General features: G+C 36.9%; 1 protein-coding gene across 3 annotated transcripts in view; it reads left to right on the forward strand.

The window, feature by feature from the left end:
- Nucleotides 1-21144, forward strand: part of LOC106071130 (uncharacterized) — a 53365-nt gene that overhangs the window by 26567 nt on the left and 5654 nt on the right. For 2 of the 3 annotated variants that reach the window (XM_056015881.1, XM_056015882.1), the window contains exon 2: nucleotides 5852-5962. The exons of the other annotated variant lie outside the window; for it this stretch is intronic. In XM_056015881.1, the coding sequence (XP_055871856.1) occupies nucleotides 5945-5962 (18 nt within the window). In that variant the 5' untranslated portion in view covers nucleotides 5852-5944. The remainder of the gene's footprint in view (nucleotides 1-5851; nucleotides 5963-21144) is intronic. 3 annotated transcript variants of the gene reach the window in all.

Below are 21144 nucleotides of genomic sequence, written 5' to 3' on the forward strand. Positions count from 1 at the left end.
ATTAGTCCTCTTTATATTTGGCTGCCTGCTCAAACTTAGTCCAAACAAACATGAAATAGAAACCATAGATAATTTTACAATCCTCCATATTTAAGACTCTTCCCCCGTAGAGTGGTTACCGTGTTAGCCTACTAAGCCTGAATTCCACAAGCTGGAATTCAGGTCGTTCCTTTTTTTATAAAGTATATTTTTATAAATGTTTTTGTACTGTTAGTCTAGATCTATAACAAATTTAATTGCAAGACTGATCCAAACTAATTGATACAAGTACGCTTAATAATTAGCTTTGCTTTTTAAAAAGTATTTTTAAAAATATTTTTCTTGTTCTGGGAAGCGTGGTCGAGAGGCCAAGTTGCGCTTGAACTTGGCTTGTCTTGGCTACCTAAAGGCAGCACGGAAAACTAACTCCTAGATACCCCCTTCCCCCCCCCCCCCCCACTGGTCCACATATGAGGTTGGACCGAAAGCGCTCTGAGCATGCTATAAGCATGAAAGTAGCGCTATATAAAAGCTATAATACGTCTCCAAGCCCGGATATTTAGCTGGTCCGTCTCCGAATCACCAAGCAACCGTACTCATGGACTGCCCTTGAGACGCCTACCTTTTGACCTGGCTGAGGTAATCTCTTCCTATTTTTTGTTACTATGGAGGGGGTATTTATATAGCTGGTTAATTTCTTTGTTGGTGCGAGTCCTCCATCCTGTTTCCTTCTGTATGGCACAATGAATTTTTCTGAAGATTTTCCTTTCCCAAGTGTTTAGAAGATTTTCTGTTGTTTTTTTTTGTCAGCCTCTATGTTTTACTTGCATGCACAACTACTGATCTTAAGAGTACTGCTGTACTGAAATTGTATTGGATTATGCCTCGTCTTGAATTTGTACCGGACTCTGCTGTACTTGGCCTTCGGGACCCCTCTCTCAAAAAAATTAAAGCACATTAAAAGTTTCCTAATTCCAAGAGCGTAGTCATCGGGGGGAAGGGGGGGGGTTAAGTTTACCTCCCCTACCAATAATTGCTACTATTAAGTCTTCTCTCCTGATGGTTCTCTAAATTTAATGATTTTTACTAAAGGTGCAACTTTTATCAAATGTGAACATTGGTTTGTTATGAATTTTACTGCTCTATTTTATGTCTCTTTTAGTTTCTTAATGTTTTCTTGAGTCTCGGGTCCCAAACAAAGGATGCACATTTTTGTTGGCATAACTAAGGTTAAATAAGTTCCTGAGTTATAGGAATTTCTTTTAATAAACCCTTAAGCTTTGTTTCATTGTTTTAAACGATTTCATTAATATGGAGATTCCTTGATGGTTTATTCATTTTTTTATAGCACCAAGGTAATTTGAGTTTTTAGTCTGTGTTACTAGTTTACCTTGAATAAGATAAGTGGAATTGATTTGTTTTAGACTTTTTGTTACTCCTAATAATAGACATTCTTCTGGGTGGAAAGACATGCTCCAATTGGATTCCCATTTCTGTAATTCATCTAATTCTTTTTGTAAAATATATGTATTTTCTGTTGTATTTATTGCCAGGGCATCCGCACTGCTATCAGCAGTAGATGTCTTTACTGGCTGGGACATGTAAACTGTGACCTAGTATTAGGATAGGTCACAGTGACCTGTGCTGTACTGGCAAGTTAGTTCATTGGTACTTTCTGGTCTCAAATTATATTATCTAGGCTAATAACTATAGCCTCTAGATGTACAAAACTACTGAGACAGACAAGTAATAATTCTGAGATTTCAGTTGCAACCAAAAAAAATGGAGTTTATTTACAAACAAAAGAAAAAGATCATGGAAAATATAAATGGCAATAAAGGCTCACCAAAGAAAATGACATAATGAAACAAAGCAAAGTAGCAAGACAGTTTCCGGTCAATATAATTAAACAGCCACCATCATAGAGGCATTATAATGTCTTATGCCGAAAAAACAAAAAGATGGTTTACAATAATATCATACATGCATTAAAAATGAAATGACGTCATTCATGAGACACACTACTGTCTCGTATCTTAACAAAATATGTCTTTAAAAAAACATACAGGAGAGGATAAGAGACTAAGTAGACCTATACCATTTACATAAACCAACTAAGTACTAACAAATAAATAAAGTCTATTTAACTCATTATCGAAATACTCTTCCCACAACAGTGGCACACTCCTCTTGAGTAACTCTAATAAAAAAATAAAGGTAGCCACATAAACCTAATATCACTAGGCGACTTCTAATAGACATAATGTAAGATGAACTATTAAAGAGCAACAAAGCTGCAGGTCATCCATTCTTAAGGTACTTTCAATAATGTATGTGCATAGGGAGTGCCGTAGCACAGAGACAGCAGTGGTCAGGGTACTAAACGACTTACTTCACAATTCCGACATAGGCGAAATAGCAATACTTTCCATGCTTGACTTGTCCGCAGCCTTTGATACGCTAGCGCTAGACTACGAAATTATGATGGCCAGATTCTTTGCCACTTTTGGTTTAGCTGGAATCGTCCTAAAGTGGCTTGGATCCTATATGACTGAACGCAGCCAAAGTGTCGTTGTTAACGGGACAGAATCAACAAGCTTACTCTTGAAGTACGGAGTACCCCTAGGATCAGTTCTAGGCCCAGTACTGTTCATTATGTATACATACCCACTCAGCGGTGTCAAACAGCCAACCGGCATCCTATACCACTGCTTTGCCGGTGACTCATAGATATACGATTCCTCAGTACCCTCATAGATGTCACATTTGGCAGAGAAATTCAGTGGTACCGTTGCAAGGGTGAGCGATTGAATGGTTGAGAATAAGCTCAAGATGAACAAAGACAAAACAGAAATAATTAAGATTGGCACTCGGAACAACGTCTCAAAATTTGAAAGCACAGATTCTCTTTTTATCACGAACTGCCAGATTCCTTATGTCCATGTAGTGCGGAGTCTTGGAGTTTTCTTCGACTCAACACTATCTTTCGACCCACACATAAGTCAGCTCTGCAAGGGTCTTTATCTGCGGATGCGCAGAATAGGCCAGATCCGACCATATTTAATAACGCTAGCTGTGGCATTCATACTTCCCGCCTTGACTACTGCGACGCCGTTCTAGCAGGTATACCCGATGACAAAATCGCCAAGCTGCAACGTATTCAGAACAACGCCGCACTAATAGTCTTAAGAAAACAAGACGAGATTCTGCTACTATGCTCCTGCGCACACTCCATTGGCTTCTTGTGAAAGCGAGAATCGACTACAAGGTGACCACACTTTGTCATCAGTGTATCTACTACAAAGAAATGCCCTGGCACCTTAAAGATTTGATCACTCCATATGTCCCTCAGAGAGCCATGCACTCGATGGACTCAACGCTTTTAGTGGTGCCATGTTTCTCCCTCAAAAGCTACGGTCTGCGGGCTTTTTCAGTTCACGGACCAAAGGTTTGGAACTCACTTCCCATTGATCTCAGACAGACAAAATGCTACACCACTTTTAAGAAGAACATTAAGACCTATCTGTTTAAAACTTTTTTTAGATTAACTGTCACTTTAACTGTCTTGTTTGTGTTTGTAATGTTATTACAGCGCCTTGAGCCTACATTTTGTTTGTTAACAGCGCTTTATAAATAAAATTATTATTATTATTATTATTATCTGTTTACAACGTTTTTAGATTAGTTTGCCATTTTAGCTGTCGTGTTTGTGTTTGTAAGGTTATTATAGCGTCTTGAGCCTACACTTTTGTTAGCAGCGCTTTCTAAATAAAATTATTATTATTATTAACTACTAATATACATTTGAACAGATAATGTGGCAGATACAGTAACAAAACAAAAAGTAGATATTACAAAATGAAAGAAGTAGCTAAATCTATTTTTTATTAATGCTGTTTCAATTTCGAATTCCTTCATTATTATTATAGCTTTTATATCGCGCTACTTTCATGCTTATAGCATGCTCAGAGCGCTTTCGGTCCAATCTCATTTGTGGACCAGTGGGGGGGGGGGGGAGGAGGGGGTACCTAGGAGTATCTTTGGGCGCTCAGTAAACTCAACTCTGCCCTAGTCGGGTGTCGAACCTCGAGCCCCCTTCTAGGTAGCCAAGACAAGCCAAGTTCAAGCGCACTTGGCTTCCCACATACCAGGGCCCTCCATGGGCTGAAGTACCACTTTGATGGATGGATGATAGTATACTAATTGCAATACAGTTAGGCGTTTCTTATTGTCAGTTATACAATATTGCTTTGTTACTATATTAGACTTAATCTTAAGGTACTCCTCGGCAAGACGCTGGGATGACGTATACAGCATTTACTGTAAATCTTCTATGTTTGTCCTGAAAGTTTATTTTGTGCAAATGTTTCATAAATCTAATGCTAACATCGAGCCTTGTTAAAGGTTGTACGAGTTTCAAAGTTAAAACTGAATGATAATAACAGACTAAGCCTAAGACTGCTTCATTGATCCTTACGGAGATTTGTTGTGATTACAAGGACTCTTTCTCATTTAAATACAGTAGTTCTTATATACTGGTTCTTAACCATCAGAAATGTAAAAGAAAACACTTCTTATTTTCAAAAGTTATCCATGACAGTTTTCAAATCAAAATTATCGGTAAACTTATTAATTCTTATTGTTCGATAGAAACCTATTGAAAACTAAAGAAAAAACAATTTTGTTTCATTTTTTTTTATGTTCTTTTCAATGTATTCCATAATTCCCTCTACTTCTATTGAAATGTTTAATCTTTTTTTTATAATTATATATTTTGATTAATATAATTACCTGCATATGCATGTATTTAAATCAGAAAAGAGTCCTTGTAATCACAATAATATATTAACGTATGGTTGAAATACAGACGACACGTTGGCTTGTGGTTACGTTTGTATTATACCTAGCTCAAGTATATAAATTTCACCATGGCACGATCCCAAGCCCGGGTGACAAAGGAGGTGGGTTTGGCTTGACGCTAGTGACCCCTCCCGGTAAAACCTGAGTCGCTAGAGTAACAGCTAACTATGAACAAAGAGACTAAATGGCAGAGAAAAAAAACATGGGCGGAAGTTTTGTTGCTGACTCAAGTTGTAGCGGTTTGGAAAATAATAACATGTTGAAGTCTCTGTCTCTCTCTTTCTCTCTCTCACACACACACACAAAATCTCTCTCTCTCTCTCTCTCTCTCTCTCTCTCTCTCACACACACACAAAATCTCTCTCTCTCTTTCTTTCTCTCTCTCTCTTTCTCTCTCTCTCTCTTTCTCTCTCTCTCTCTCTCTTTCTCTCTCTCTCTCTCTCACACACACACAGAATATCTCTCTCTTTCTCTCTCTCACACACATACAGAATATCTCTCTCTTTCTCTTTCTCTATCTCTTTCTCTCTCTCTCTCTCTCTCTCTCACACACACAGAATATCTCTCTCTTTCTCTTTCTCTCTCTCTCTTTCTCTCTCTCTCTCTCTCTTTCTCTCTCTCTCTAACACACACACACAGAATATCTCTCTCTTTCTCTCTCTCTCTCTCTCTCTCACACACACACAGAATATCTCTCTCTTTCTCTTTCTCTCTCTCTCTCTCACACACACAGAATCTCTCTCTCTCTCTTTCTCTTTCTCTCTCTCTCTCTTTCTCTCTCTTTCTCTCTCTCTCTCTAACACACACACACACAGAATATCTCTCTCTTTCTCTCTCTCTCTCTCTCTCTTTAGAATTTTAAACTAAAATATAAGAACTATATAAGTGCCCCAAACTTGGGCATATTTTGAACTGTGCTTTCAAGAGTTATCAAAACGATTCATAAAAAAAAAATTTTTTTAAAAAGGAGACAATAACCTTATTATACGTGGCGCACACATTTTCTCTCCAGCATGTCGAGTTTCAAGTTACCTTTATAGGTCTTCTCTCCTTGAGTGACTCTGGGGCGACGTGTTATATCTACACAAGGAAGAGAGGAGCAGATATGTCGTCACGCTTTTGCGTAATTTCCGATCTGATTTGATTTGTTAAGGATCGTTACATGAATCGGTTTAAAGTATAAGCATTTATATGTATTAGCTGATCAAAGGCATACTTCTATTATATGTAGAATAAACATGTCTTGTAACAATGACATAGTGGCTTATTAGAGACAAACTGGAGATAGCTACAGGTTCCCCCCCCCTCCCCTGACAGTAAAAGGTCTCAGAGTCGCTGAAAGCATTCTTGTGATATGAGCTTTAGAAAGTAATTTTCCAGTCACTTTTTTTTCACATTGTAAAGTTTTTTACTTTGATTCAAAACAAAAAAAATTTACGTCTAGAGCGCTCGTTTTCATTCCTTAAAAACAAACAAAGCTCAAAATAAGTTTAATAACGAGTGAGAGTAAAGTAGTATAGTAAAGTTCCCCCCTTTCAGACCTTGTGTTCTATAGGGCAGATGATGTAAAGGTCATCTGATTCTGTGGCCTACGGTTAACGAGGGTGTCATGTGGCAAGCACAACGACCAACCAGTAGCAGTCAATTCACAAATTTACAATAAATACCTAATCTCCTACTGCAGCATCTGAATTCCATTGCTTGGATCTACGGTCTAGTTCTGCAGTTAGTGTTCAATACTCTTCAACGTACAAGAATGTGGTCATAACCAAACCGTGCATCAGTCAGACAGTTAAAAAGTTCCCCCTTTCAGACCTTGTGGTCTATAGGGCAGATGATCTAAAGGTCATCTGTTTCTGTTGCCTACGGTTAACAAGGGTGTCATGTGGCCAGCACAACGACCAACCGCCTTTACTTTTCCCCCAACTAATGTCAGGTACCCATTAGAGCTTGGTGGACTCAGAGGCGCCCAAGGATCCCGAAATAAAAATCCCAGTCTTCACCAGGATTTGAACCCGGGACCCCCGGTTCAGAAGCCAAGTGCTTTACCGCTCAGTCACCGCGCCTCCAATGAAGAGTGAGACGTCAACGATAAATAGTATGAAAGGGAGATAAGCGCACGCACGTATCTAATGAGCGTGATCATTGAAAGATCATTGAGGCGCCGTAAGGATCCCGAAATAAAAAAATCCCAGTTTTCAGCAGGATTTGAACCCGGTTCGGAAATCCAAGCACTCGAGCACATCGTTACCACGCCTGCACTTTGCCAACTTTATTATCGAAATTACTTTGTGATACAAGGAAAGATACTTGGTTTTACAGTGCTAAAAACTGCATCATTACTAAATGGTTTTATTAAAATTCTTTACTTATCAATACTTCCTCATTGTAAACGTCGTTTATATCAAGAAGATAATTATATATGGATTGGCCTCCGAGTATAAAAAAATCTAGCATTATCTATGTAATAACTCTATTCATTTTATATTGACTTGAAAAATAATTCACAAATATTTTTCATGTATCAATTTTAAGCGCCAATATAAATGTAGCATTCATTGTTCCATTTTATTCTCGCAGATCATTATAATGAGTGGATCAACTAAGGCTGACAGCGCTTCAGCTACTGTTATGTCATCCCTGTTGTTATTGGCACTTCCATGTTTCAACCTCGTTCTAAGTAGTTCAAATATCAATTATCTCTAAAACGAAATTTAAAAAACAATTTCATTTTATATGTTACCGGCAAAGTGTGAAATACAGGCATTTTATAAAACGCCGGGCATTTTTTAGGCAAAGTACGAAATGATTCTTCGTTTCCTAGTTTGCCTAGGCATACTATACAATGACAAGTTCTGCATTAGGCAAAGTAAAAAAAAAATAGTGTGGTGTTTTTGTAATCTTCCCGATAAATAAACATTTTATATTGTTGAGTTGCCTCCCTTACAATTATTACATTATTATCTATACTGAAAGGGTGATGCACTTCTTCCTAATTAGAGCTAATCAATTTCAGATCTTCTTGTAAAAGAGAAGATAATTACGTTGTATGTGTATCCATTTATCAACAGAGTTATTCGTGTTCATTAGAGACTAGTATCTATTTTCTTTTTTCAAAATCGGATGTGAATAAAGTCTTTTTGTAAGCCATATGTTACGTTCAGGGGCGCAGTGGTTGAGTGGTTAAGCGTTTTGCTTCTCAACCTGGGCTCCTAGGTTCGAATATCGGTGAAGACTGGGATTGAGAATTTCGGAATTTTTAGGACACCCCTATGTTCACCCAACTCTAAATGGTAAATCACTTTAGTTTGGGGAAAATGAATGCGGGTTGGTCGTTGTGCTGGCCGCATGACACCCTGCTCGTTAACCGATGACCTTAACACCATCTGCCCTATAGATCGCAAAAGTCCGAAAATGGAAATTTACTTTTGCATGTTAAAGTTTGCTTCAGAGAGTGTAATTATATTCAGTGTATCGACAACGACCGCAATGTGGATGTCCACAGTGTGCACCATAGTACGTGAGACAATGCTGCGCTGTTAACTACATATATTATATAAGTTATAACCCTTTTTTAGGTCACGATGTAAAACATTCATAGTATTACTTTCGGACTAATATTAATTGCTATCCGTTTTTTTTTTAATGCAAAACGATTATGGATGTCAGATTAATTAAGTCGTCGAACTATTCTAATGACCTGATTACACGTCGAGTCACATGGAAACATGAATGTAAACCATTTCCAAATGAGATTTGAATGACACTTACCAAATAGACCGTGAAATTTGAATTCAAGTCCCGGAAGTTTTTTTATTCCTCTTTGTGCGACTGTTGCATTGTTGTCTTGCTTGACTTCTGCTTCAGGGGAGGTTACGCAATAAATTTTCAAATAAATTTTGCCAGGTTTTCCAAACGTTTGCTGCATGGAATCCAGGGCCGGTCTTAGGCCACTGCAACCTATGCAGCCGCAGTGGGCCCCGCGCTTTCATACGCCCCGCGCGATGCGAATTCTAGGTGTAAATTATTATATTAAACCATTTTAACTTAATATTAAAGGGTTCTTGGAATTCTCCTGAAATTATCAAATATAAGAAAAAGTCATGAAAATCTCCTGAAATTATTAAAATCTTCTGAAAACTGATGAAAATCTCCTTAAAACAGACAAAATTATGATTTCGGGGTGTCTTTCAATATGGAAAACGCCAATCCTACTGGCGATTAAAAAAATACAAAAAAACGGCATTGTCACGTTTCATTTAATAAAAATGTAATGATAAGACGAATTTTAACCAAAACAAGAAGTTCTAATACTTAATTTACTTTAATAGTCACTGGCATAAAAATATAGATTTATATCTATCTCGACCTCTTTAAAAAAAAGCGATACTTTGTTAGTCGATAGTAAATCTAAAAGGCAGATCTGAATGTTTATCGGCTTTTTGTTGAAAAACTACTATCTACTGTAGATGGCTCGTAAAGTTAATTTTTGACAGTGATTTTGTACTTAGTAAACTATAAATAAAATGCAAAGACGAATTTATTTTCTAATACAAAGTCTTAATTTTCACTTATTTATCCTTATCACAACCCAAATTAGGCCCCGCAAAATCCGTTTCGCATAGGGCCCCGCAACCTGTAGGACCGGCCCTGCTCCACAGTCACATGAAAAAAGTGTTCGAGATGAACCATAATCGTTCTACGACTGACGGAGGCCAGCTAAACATTCTTGTACTCAACACACACAGCTCAACTTACATAATTCGAATAAAAATGTATTTTAAGCGAATCAGAACTATTATGTTTGTTTGTAAAATGTGTTACATGTTTAGGATGTTCCTACGGCGTTGGAGATTATCAACATCCTAGTCCAAACCTCTCGCAGGACGACGGGGGATGGCAGCGGTATTACTGTCATTTCCAGTGATAGGGTCATTCCGAACTCGCCGACTAGAGTCTCGACCGGAGGCCGCGTACGCGGGAACCTCGGCCATTTTCCTATTGTCCTATAAACTCGAAGATGGCTACAAAGTCCAATCCTCACTTTATAAAAAAAAAAATCAAAATTTACCTCAATAAAATAAACATTGTTCTAAACAAAACAAATGTACATATTAACTCTGGATTGTGTAAGGGAAAAAAAAAAAGAACCAAATAAAATAGCAGAACTTGAAGTTGAGATGGACCTTCCTACCCACCCCTAAAGCGCTGAAAGTGGCATCATAGCAGTGACAATCAAACAAAACAAAATGTTCATTTCAAACATAAGTCGTAACTTCAAAAGACAGATTGATCTTGTCCACAACCCGCTATAATTATTATCACAGCATTTTATTCCCGCTGAAATTTTGAATACTATTGTGCTCTGTTTGAAATGGGGGTCGGTGGGTGGGAAGAGAATGACCCGCAGGGTCAGACGTGTCAGTTCATGAGTGCCGTCTGCACGTCTCTGTTTCCGTGTGCAGCAGACGTGTCTAGAGTGAAATGATGCCTGTCAATTGTGCTGCCTTCAAATTAAGGGGAAATAAATATAAGTTTCATAGGAACAAGGAGAAAAATAATTATTATTATTATAAACTTAAGTAGTTTCAACAATTATTCTTGCATGCAAGCTGCGTACAGTCCTTTTTTTAAATCAAAGACTTAGATGATTCTTACCAAGTTTAAACATATAGTAGGAAATAATAAATTCCGGAATAAAATCAGCTTTATTTAGTCGTATTTAGATGCCGGACTTGTACATTTTTTAATGTGAGTGGGTGCCATTTGTATGGTTTCCATTAATTTTTTAAAGTCTGTGATACCCAGGATGATGATTCTTACCAATTTTAAAAATATTATAGGAAGGATCACAACAGAGAGAGAGACCATTTTTGTTTAGTAAACACCAGTCATATCCAAACAATTTTAGAACGGGGGTCAAAAAGAAAATAACAGACTCTTTGGTCATTATCCTTTCCCCCCCCCCCCCCCACCAAAAAAAAAGTGTCGAAACCAATGTTGGCGAGCTTCTGCCGACTCATGCACTGTGGGTCAATGTTTCATTGGGTTGGATAGAATGGCAAAGAGGGCAGGAAAAAGCCCACGGGCCGTATGTTGGAAAACACTGGTCTCCACAATATGACATTGTGTCATTACACTTAGATCAGGACCTAGACGAACAGCACAAGTCTATAATGACATTATGTGGAGTAATCACACTTAGGTCGAGACAGAAGCACACCACAATGTGATAGCATGTCATCTATATATTGTCAACTCATCACATTTAGGTCAGGACCTAGAAACACACCACAAGAATATTGTGTCAAGCCATCATACTTAGGTCAGGACCTTCACGTACACCACTAAATTTATACCATAAATGTATACTGTTATCACGCAATAAATTTTATTTTAACGTCAATAACACAATTCATTTTTTTTAATTAAAATATATTCAGAAGCAAAGTCATATTGCAGATTTTTTTTTGTTTCTTTCTCAAACATTCGACCGTAGAAAATGAGACAAACATTGACCTTTTAGGTCGATCTAAATCTAAATAAATCTAAATCTTATCTAAATAGTAAGAGTCATAACCTTAATTATCTGTAATCTAAATAAAAAGTTACGTTATAATCTAAAAAAGAAGAGCTGATCTAATCATAATCTAAATAAAAGAGTTTCTAAAGTCGTAATGTTAATGACAACATTTGCTTAATTCAAAATCAAATCGAAGAGTGAAAGAGAGAATATAAATTCACAAGTCGACCGGCGGCGTAGCATACGCCGCTATTTTGCTGGGCCAACCTTACGCCACTGCAACCTATGCGACCTCAGTGGACCCAGCACTTTTCTATGACCCGCGCTAATTTTAGGTGTATAAATTATTAAATTAAACCATTTTATAACTTTTAACAGATTTCCCTCCTGTCAGGAGGTCCTGGAAATCTCCTGAAATTGCAAAATATACGAAAAAGTCCTAGAAATATCCGGAAATTATTAAAAAATTTTGAAAACTCATACAAATCTCCTGAAATATACAGACGAAAATGCTCTCTTTTTTTTTTTTTTTCGCTCTTAAATTACCTAGGATAACTCCCTCCGTCCGAGTTGCAAAAATAAAAGAGTGATCTTTCCATTGTGTCCAAAATCTTGAGCGTGCTCTGTCGCCTCGATAGTTACTACAAAGTAGATTACTCCCCCCCCCCCTTTTTTTTTTTTAACGTGAGGTAGAAATAAAAAACAAAAGAGTGCTATTGCAACGGTCCTGCCCTGCTATGTTGTGACTACGTGTTCTCTCTCCCCCCCCCCCTCTTGTTTTATCGTGGACTATCTGCAGAGTGATCTTTCCTCTACTCCTTACTACTCGACAAATCTCTTGAGGGAAGAAGAGAACTGTGTATATAGATAATCTAAACTAAAAGAGTTGAAGACATATTTCGTTGATAATGTTATAAGTTATAATCTAAATAAAAATAATCTAAGAAAGAAATAAGTTTACTAAATACGCAGAAATCTAAAGGATTCTTAAGTAGCTGAGTTGACAACTATACTTATTATTAGTCATGGCTTGGCCATATTATAGATCTAAATAGCTGGGGAAAGTGGTATTATTGTACAGAAAAAAATAAAATACAAGTTTTTAACTATTTCTACGTAATAGAATTAAAAAGACGTTGAAGAAATGAAATGTAACCTTCAAACTAATAATGTAACACAATAATATCATGAAATGAAAGTAAAAACATGAGAATTGGATAAAGAAAAAAGAGAGAAAAAAAAAAAGAAACATGCAAAAGAGAACATACAAATCAGGGCAAGGTTATTAGAGATACATGGGCCTTAAAAGTGTGTGGGATGGGGGATTATATTGTGGTGTTGTATGTGCAGTCATTGTTTAAAGCGATGCAGTAAAAACTGTTGTGAATGCCTGAGAGTTTCACTTACCTTACGGCTTATTAGACTGCTCTCTCCAAGCTGATAATGGCAGACCTCAGTTGGAGCAGGAGATAGAAAATAGCATCATAGTGTGTGTGTGTGTGTGTGTGTGTGTGTGTGTGTGTGTGTGTGTGTGTGTGTGTGTGTGTGTGTGTGTGTGTGTGTGTGTGTGTGTGTGTGTGTGTGTGTGTGTGTGTGTGTGTGTGTGTGTGTGTGTGTGTGCGCGTGCGTGCGTGCGTGCGTGCGTTATATGTGTGTGCGTGAGAGTGTTCAGGACCGGCCTTAGATAATTGGAGACCCTAAGCAAAGTGAATTTGATAGCCCCAAATGAAATATAAAAATATAAAATAAAAAGCGGGAAAAAAATTTAAGCAATTTATTTAACACCTAGTCAGTAACTTTGGGCACAAGTTTTGCTATTTTTCTTTTTAAAAAATTGCTGTAATTGTTGTAAGTCCTTTGCGATGCCCCGAATAATTGGAGGCCCGAGGTATAGGTTTCTGAATGTTTTCCTATGCCTAAGACCGGCCATGATGTGTGTTTTAAGTGCGTGCGTATAATAAAATAAATAATAAAAAGGTTCTTGGGGCGGGTAAGATCTCTTAGATTAGGGGCCTATGTGTAAAAAAAAAAGAAGAAAAATAGAAGAAAAAAATATTCTGCAAGAACTTTGCATTTTAGCTATAAATTAGATCTAGAGAACGAAGAAGATCTAGATTCTAGCAGATGGACTAAAAAAATATAGAATAGATCTACATATCATTGAGGATCGATTGAAGACCTGACAATGCTAATAGTGCCTAGACTCATTGTTTATAGATTTGATCACATTCTAGATATACAAACAGTTATAATGACAAATAGACTATAAGAGAGTCTATAAATCTAGATCTATATTTCTTCATTATGTGTAAGATTTCATCAATACTTTGTGTTATAAGCATTTAGATCCATATATATCAAGCCTAGTCTACATTTAGATCTAGATTATAATCTAGTTCTCGAATCTCCTTGCCTATGCTACAAGCTATCCCGACAATTCAGTAGCCATACAAGTCTGCAAATAAAATCTTACGAGGTTTAATGTTGGTTTTTCTTCTATTTTGCTTCTAAGAAAACAGTCTTACCTTTGCGTAATAAATAATCCAATCTGCTCCAATAATCCATGCTGTCTCAATAATCCAAGTTGTAAGGAATATCCAATAGTTGAATCACATTAAATTATCAAAAAAAAAAGTAGATGATTGAAACAGAAATATTGTGTACACAAGAGCACCAATAACAACACGTCTGCTTCCACTCAAGGTCTAGGTCAAACTTTTTTTTTCCGTGTCTCAAACAACAAGTTATCACTAAAAAAAAAAAAAAAAAACTTCCGGTCAATGCACTGCTTTGCTTCGCTTGAATGAATTAGGTTATGTGTAAAGCTTTTATAGCAGTTGGGATTCGTTCAATATAATGAAAATAAGGCTTGTCTTCGAGTCCGAAGATTAATTAGGCATGCAGTATTTCCCTAGGTTACGCAGTCCCAGAAGCGACCTTCATATTATGCCACAAACAACGTAGACTTTACCATTTTCCATTTCAGTAGATTTAGATTTTCTTTTCGCCGTCGACGTCTGTCCTCGGCAATAGATTTCCTTTTGGCCTTAAATGTTTATCCCGCGGCCTTTGAAAGTGATCTCCAGCTGTCTCGTTCCGAAGCCGCCTGTCATGAAAGAAATTTTACAGATCTGAAATAAAATAACTGTTGAGCAATGCTTCAGCGAAGATAAATTAAAATATGTTTTCAAAAAAAAAATAAATAAAAGGGCGATACATTTTTAGAGCCTATCGTTTATAACAAGGTCTACTTTTTAATCGAGTGTACAAGTAAGTAATATCGAGTTTGCGTGTTAGGGGTGGGAGTTGGGGTAGAATATTGGTGCTCAAATTAAACGGCGATGTTATCAGGAACCCTACCCAAACTGGGCCCTGTGCAATCCGTTTCGCATAGGGCCCCGCGCTTGTTAGGGCCGGCCCTGCACGCAAACACACACCTACACACACACACACTACATAAAAGTTATATATTCTTTCGTTACTCCATAATCTATGCTGGGATAGACTTCCGTTTCCTAGTCAACACACAAACAGGAAATAGCAAACAACTAGATACACATTTCCGCGCTGTGTATAGTCTCCATGTCCACTTAGATTAAACCAAGCATTTAACTTGTTGTGAAAAAATGAGCACATGAAGAGAAATGAAACAGCTTCTCTTATTCTGCAGGTTTCTCAATGCTTTTTTTATCGTACTCTTTAAACATTGGAAACTTTCTAAAAGTCCAACGTAATAGCTTCCAGAGGACCTAACAATCATGGTATTAATAATCTGGAGTATTCGTAATCGGAAAGTTGTAAAGAAAGGTTATGTGAGGGTCAGGGGTCAAACTTTTAGAGAAAAAAAAGGAAAAGGTAAGGGTAGAACACGGTTTGCTTCAATCGGCTCTCTGCAGCACAATCTAGCGCAGAGAGTTCTACGTGTAAAGCTCAAAGAAAAGCTCCGTTAAACCGTTCTTCCCGTCACATCGTTCCACATTACGCTCGCGATCACGGCTCGTGGAAGTACATTATAGAAACACGGAGGAATCCCTCGTGAGCTCAGCCTTCGGCCTCGCTAGGATTGGGGAACCCAGTATCCTTGTCTCCAAATAGGTGGTGTTTTTTTTATTATTAAACGATCATCTAGGTGCTGTGAAATCTCTGGGGAAAAAAAATTGACGAAGAGTTTTTTTTTTTTTTTTTTTTTTAATTTAATATTTTACTTCATGAGTTGTCAAACTTTTTTTCTTATATACGTAACTTCCATTTACAATTTTAAAAAAATTTAACTTACGTGGAAATGTTTTTATAGTTCCACAATGACCTAAAAGAAGTGATTACAGCGTTAGGGCCGGTCTTAGGCCACTGCAACCTATGCGGCCGCAAATGGGCCCCGCACTTTCATAGGCCCCGCGCGAATATAGATCTAAATCTATCTCAACCTCTTAAAAAAAAATAAAAGAGATATTTTGCTAGTAGATGGTAATCCAAAAAAGGAGATCTGAATGTTTATCGGCATTTTTGTGGTAAACTAATATCTCGTAAAGATAATTTGACAGTGATTTTGTACTTAGTAAAGAATGAATAAAATGCAAAGACGAATTTATTTTCTAATACAAAATCTTAATTTTCACGTATTATCCTTAACCCCGAATAGGCCCCGCGAAATCCGTTTCGCATAGGGCCCCGCAATCTGTAGGACCGGCCCTGATGGAATCATTATTTTTTTTCTTAGTTTTATATTATTATTATTATTATTGTAATTTTTATTGCTATTATTATTATTTATTTCGTTGCAGTTAATCGTTCATTCACGTAAAAAAAAGAAATCCAGCTTTGTATCAGTATTCGCACAAAGTATTTACATTGACTACCAATGTGGGGATGGTACGGACAGCACGGAGCATCATGTGGTGCGGGCCATCAAGTGGTGCGGGGCATCAAACTTTCCCCCAGTATGTATAAAGCTCATATTCCTCTGATCTTTTTCTGTAAAAAACTACGCATTGTACATACATGAACAAACACAAGCTACTTTATTTGAAAACTTAAACTAAAAATGATTTTATTTTGCTACTCTGTTCATCTCTTATTTATTATTCCTAACTATCTTTAAAAAAAAAAAAAAGAATCCCCTTTCAGACTACGTGGTCTATAGGGCAGATAATGTAAAGACAATCTGTTGTTTTTTTTGTGCACCATCATATTATTATTATTATTATAGCTTTTATATAGCGCTTCTTTCATGCTTATAGCATGCTCAGAGCGCTTTGGTCCAATCTAATTTGTGGAAAGGTGGAGGGAGGGGGTATCTAGGAGTTGGTTTTCCGTGCTGCCTTTAGGCGCTCAGCCCGAGTCGGGTGTCGAACCTCGAGCCCCCTTCTAGGTAGCCAAGACAAGCCAAGTTCAAGCGCACTTAGCCTCTCGACCACGCTTCCCATCATAAAGAAAACCAGGGACTCAAAGGTTCGTAAGCAAAGCGCGTTACCACTCAGCCACAGCGACTCTAAGCTGCACTTGAATCAAATGTGTTTGATTTGTTTAGATCTCTGAAGGCAGCGCTTTGAAGCGACCACGTCCTCCAGTGGCACGTGGTACAGGTTGTTATTCACTTCTTCTATCAAAACAAGATTTACTCATGATTTGACTGTGTAGAAAAAGTAAAAAAAAAATATGTCACGTATATGAAACCCTGCCAGACCAAATCCTGCCGGACCTTACCCTGCAGGACCAAACCCAGCCGGACAAAACCCTGCCGGATCTAACAATGCCGGACCAAACCTAGAGCTAACCCTGTCTGATCAACTTCTGCCGGACCAAACCCAGAGCTAACCCTGTCTGATCAAACCCTGCCGGACCAAACCCAGAGCTAACCCTGTCTGATCAAACCATGCCGGACCAAACCCAGAGCTAACCCTGTCTGATCAAACCATGCCGGACCAAACCCAGAGCTAACCCTGTCTGATCAAACCCTGCCGAACCAAACGTGTGGGCCACCAGGCCTTCATCAGCTACTGAACATTGTATCTCCTCGTCCAATACACTGGCTCTATATGAGTGACTCTAGATTAAAACCCGCAGGAACGCCTGAGGAAAATAATCCAAGATTGTTAGGAACACATTTTTTTTATTTTTAAATTATACAGCTCTGGAAACAGTTAATAGTACTGAGGAAAGTTATTCATCAGATCTGAAGCAGGCGAATTGTTAAGTTCTCTGCTGTATCTGAATTTCTTCACTACCTTGTTTTGTTTTTTGTTTTTTTTTTGTTTTTTTGTTTTAGTGTATTCTTATCTTATCTTATATAATACAGACGTTACTTCAAAAAAGAAGATGATTACGTCCTACGCGTCATGCATTTAGTCATGCATATTGAACTAAATGATGTGCAGGTCTACATTCAGAAACAAAGAGTTTCAATTCGAGACTGCTCACTCAAACTGAAAACATGTAGACATTCTAGTTGGAAGTTCTGAATACAGTATTTCCTTTGCCAAAAGCATATGTTCTAATCAGGGTATTAGTGCAGAACCCTCAAAGACGTACTGACCAAAGAAGAAAAAGATCCCATGCGAAAAGGGGAAGACTCGGTAGTATCGCACGAGTCTATAATCAAGGATTGTCAATTAAGAGGGAATGCAAACTCAATGAATGCATTAAATAGAATCTTAACTATAAAGTTTAGGGGGAAAATGTATTCATCCTTGGACCGGATTGTATAATAAATACTCCACCAATTTGGGTCATCTATATAATAGTTTTAGTCACCAACCTAGCTATTGAATCCTCAGATCCAAATCAATCTCCATAGAGGTCCTAATGACATTGACAAAAGTGCTTTTTTTTTTCCTGGAGTAAAAGAGGCTTCAACTTGTCACAATTTTTTTAGAATATAATGTTGTACATTCCTATTTAGCTTCTTTGCTCCGTATTTTAAAAAATGGCTAGATGATTCAATTGTGGTGTACAGAAAATGCATATATTATCGATTCCCTTGGTTTTAAACATTTCAGTATATTGGAATAGGCTGCCTAAGAATTGTGATTCAAGGCTGATTGACGCTAGTACATTTGGTTGGGATGATGCTTGTATTGTAATTTATTATCATTTTTATTATTTAAAATGAGAAACAGTGTAAACATGGGAGGAGATCCTATGGATAGACACCTAACCAAAATCGATTTAGAAAAGTAAACCGTGGCGGCTTATCTTATCTTATCTTATATAATACAGACCTTACTTCAAAGAGAGGATGATTACGTCCTATGTGTTATACATATTTAGGCAAGTAGACTTAATGGTATATGGAATCTTCACAGCTCTTTGTTGTTAATAGTCATTGGTGTATAACACCAAACTGCTGGTAGACAACTAAACCGTTTAAGGCAGTGATGCCCAAAATACGGCCCGCGGGCCAGATCCGGCCCGCGAAGTGGTTCCATCCGGCCCGCCGAAATGTCGGCACAAAGTGTAGAAAATCCGCTTAACCCCGGTGAAGCAAAGGTCTTTACCTACGTTGGGGCCCTCAATTTTTCTCCGATTGATTGGTACCATGACTAACTGTTGTGCGTTTATGAGATTGGACTCTTAATGTAGAATTTATAAAAAAAAAAACAAAAACAAAAAAAAAAATTTTTTTTTGGCTGAACATGATAAAAAGCCAATATATATGAGTTGTAAATAAAGTGTGGCTGTTTTTTGTTTTTTTTTTAAAGAAACGCCATTATAAAACAAATTTGACGTTATTTGAATAAAAAGATTGTTAAACTACGTCTAGAGTTTGGAAGATTAATGTTAATTTACCAAAAAAAGACAAGAATATGAGTCGTTGGTAAAGCTAGCTACACTGTCGCTCATATTTTTAGTAGAGTAATGAAGCATGAAAAAAAAAAGACAATAATATCCCATGATTAATGAATGTAAGTATTAGATCCACGGGTTTCTAATCAAATAGTTTCAGGTCAATTTCATTTCTTTTTTGTACCTTTCTTTTATGTGGCCCGCGACACCAGTGTCGGAAATTAAAATGGCCCGCAGGTCGATTTATGTTGGGCATCACTGGCTTAAGGCATAGTAGGCCTATATATTAAGTTACAAAACATGAAAATAACTTGAATTATTTCTTAGTGAATAAAATGTAACAAATGTAGTAGGTGTGATAGTAAGTGTATGTGTTTTGAGTGGCTGGTAGTGCAGTCTGTGTGCCTGTGTATGAAATGACCAGTGGACCTTGAGTGTACATGGCTGAGTGAACAGCAGTGTGTCAGGACTGTGTGTAAAAGGAAGTCAGTTTAGAGAACAAGTGGCTGGAGTAAAGAACATAAATAGAGACGAATAAAATCATTGTGTTTATTGAAGCTCATTTTGTTTTAGTGGGTCTATTACAGTAGGCTTTCGTAAAAAAATATAAAATGGTATTTTGAACATAATCTAACTCACTACAAAAACACGTCTTTTCATTCTGTCTTCCTTGAGATGTCCGGCGTATCCAAGACAGCTTACGACAGTGCCGCGTTTCTTGCATCATTCAAAGCCGAATAAACGTTTTGCTATATACATTTCTATCAAACTATTCTAAAATCAAATAGCATTAGATTTAATGGTGTTTTTTTTTTAATGGTACTCATTACAATGCTTATATTAACTCTGTCTGTCTGGTAAAAAAGTTTGAACACGTTATTTTCCCACACCTAATTTAGGGTCAAGTTGAAATTTTGCACAGGTATTTCTTTTATAAGAATCAATTCAAGTAACAGCAATTAGTTAATTAGTTTGTTTTGGTATCTCGAACAAAGGAAAGAAATTGCACTTTACATATGTGGTGGTATTGGTTGAATTACCCTCTTTGTACTTTGTAGATTACTTTCTATCTTTATTAGCACTTAGCTGGCAGAGTGGTTAGTGTATTAGCTTGAGTAGGCTATAGCCCCCGAGTTCCAATGCAGGTCTTTCCTTTTTTTATGTATATAAATGCATTTAAACAAGCGATGACCCAGATACCCCCTTCTTTCCCCCACCCCTTTCCAACTGGTCCAGACAAGAGATAGGATCATAACGTAGTGAGAAAGTCAAATAATGTTTAAAATATTTCTAATCGCACAAATTGTATTATTGTTAATCTAGATCTATTACAGATTTAATTACATGACTGACCCAAACTAATTGATACAACTATTAATATAAACTATGGGTTTTTTTTAAAAACATTTTTATGTTTTTATTATTTTTTATGGAAATATGGCATAACGTCATTACATCTATACACTAAATAGTTGTGTAGAAACATTGTCACACTCTACAGATTTAATTAGTTGACTGACCCAAACTAATTGATACAACTATTAATATAAACTATGGGTTTTTTTAAAAAACATTTTTATGTTTTTATTATTTTTTATGGAAATATGGCATAACGTCATTACATCTATACACTAAATAGTTGTGTAGAAACATTGTCACACTCTACAGATTTAAATAGTTGACTGACCCAAACTAATTGATACAACTATTAATATAAACTATGGGGGATTTTTAAAAACATTTTTATGTTTTTATTATTTTTTATGGAAATATGGCATAACGTCACTACATCTATACACTAAATAGTTGTGTAGAAACATTGTCACACTCTAGCATAATTTTTGAATCTTCTCCGATTTGTCCAGACTTGAGAAAAGAAATCTCCGAACAAGGAAGTTATGTTTTTATATCATGTAATTAAATAGGCAGTTTTAAATCAAATGTTCTAATCAAAGACGGCCTTCAGTTGAACGCACCAATCATAGAGCTGACAAGGATAT

The sequence above is a fragment of the Biomphalaria glabrata genome, chromosome 17 (assembly GCF_947242115.1).
Source record: "Biomphalaria glabrata chromosome 17, xgBioGlab47.1, whole genome shotgun sequence".
NCBI lineage: Eukaryota > Metazoa > Mollusca > Gastropoda > Planorbidae > Biomphalaria > Biomphalaria glabrata.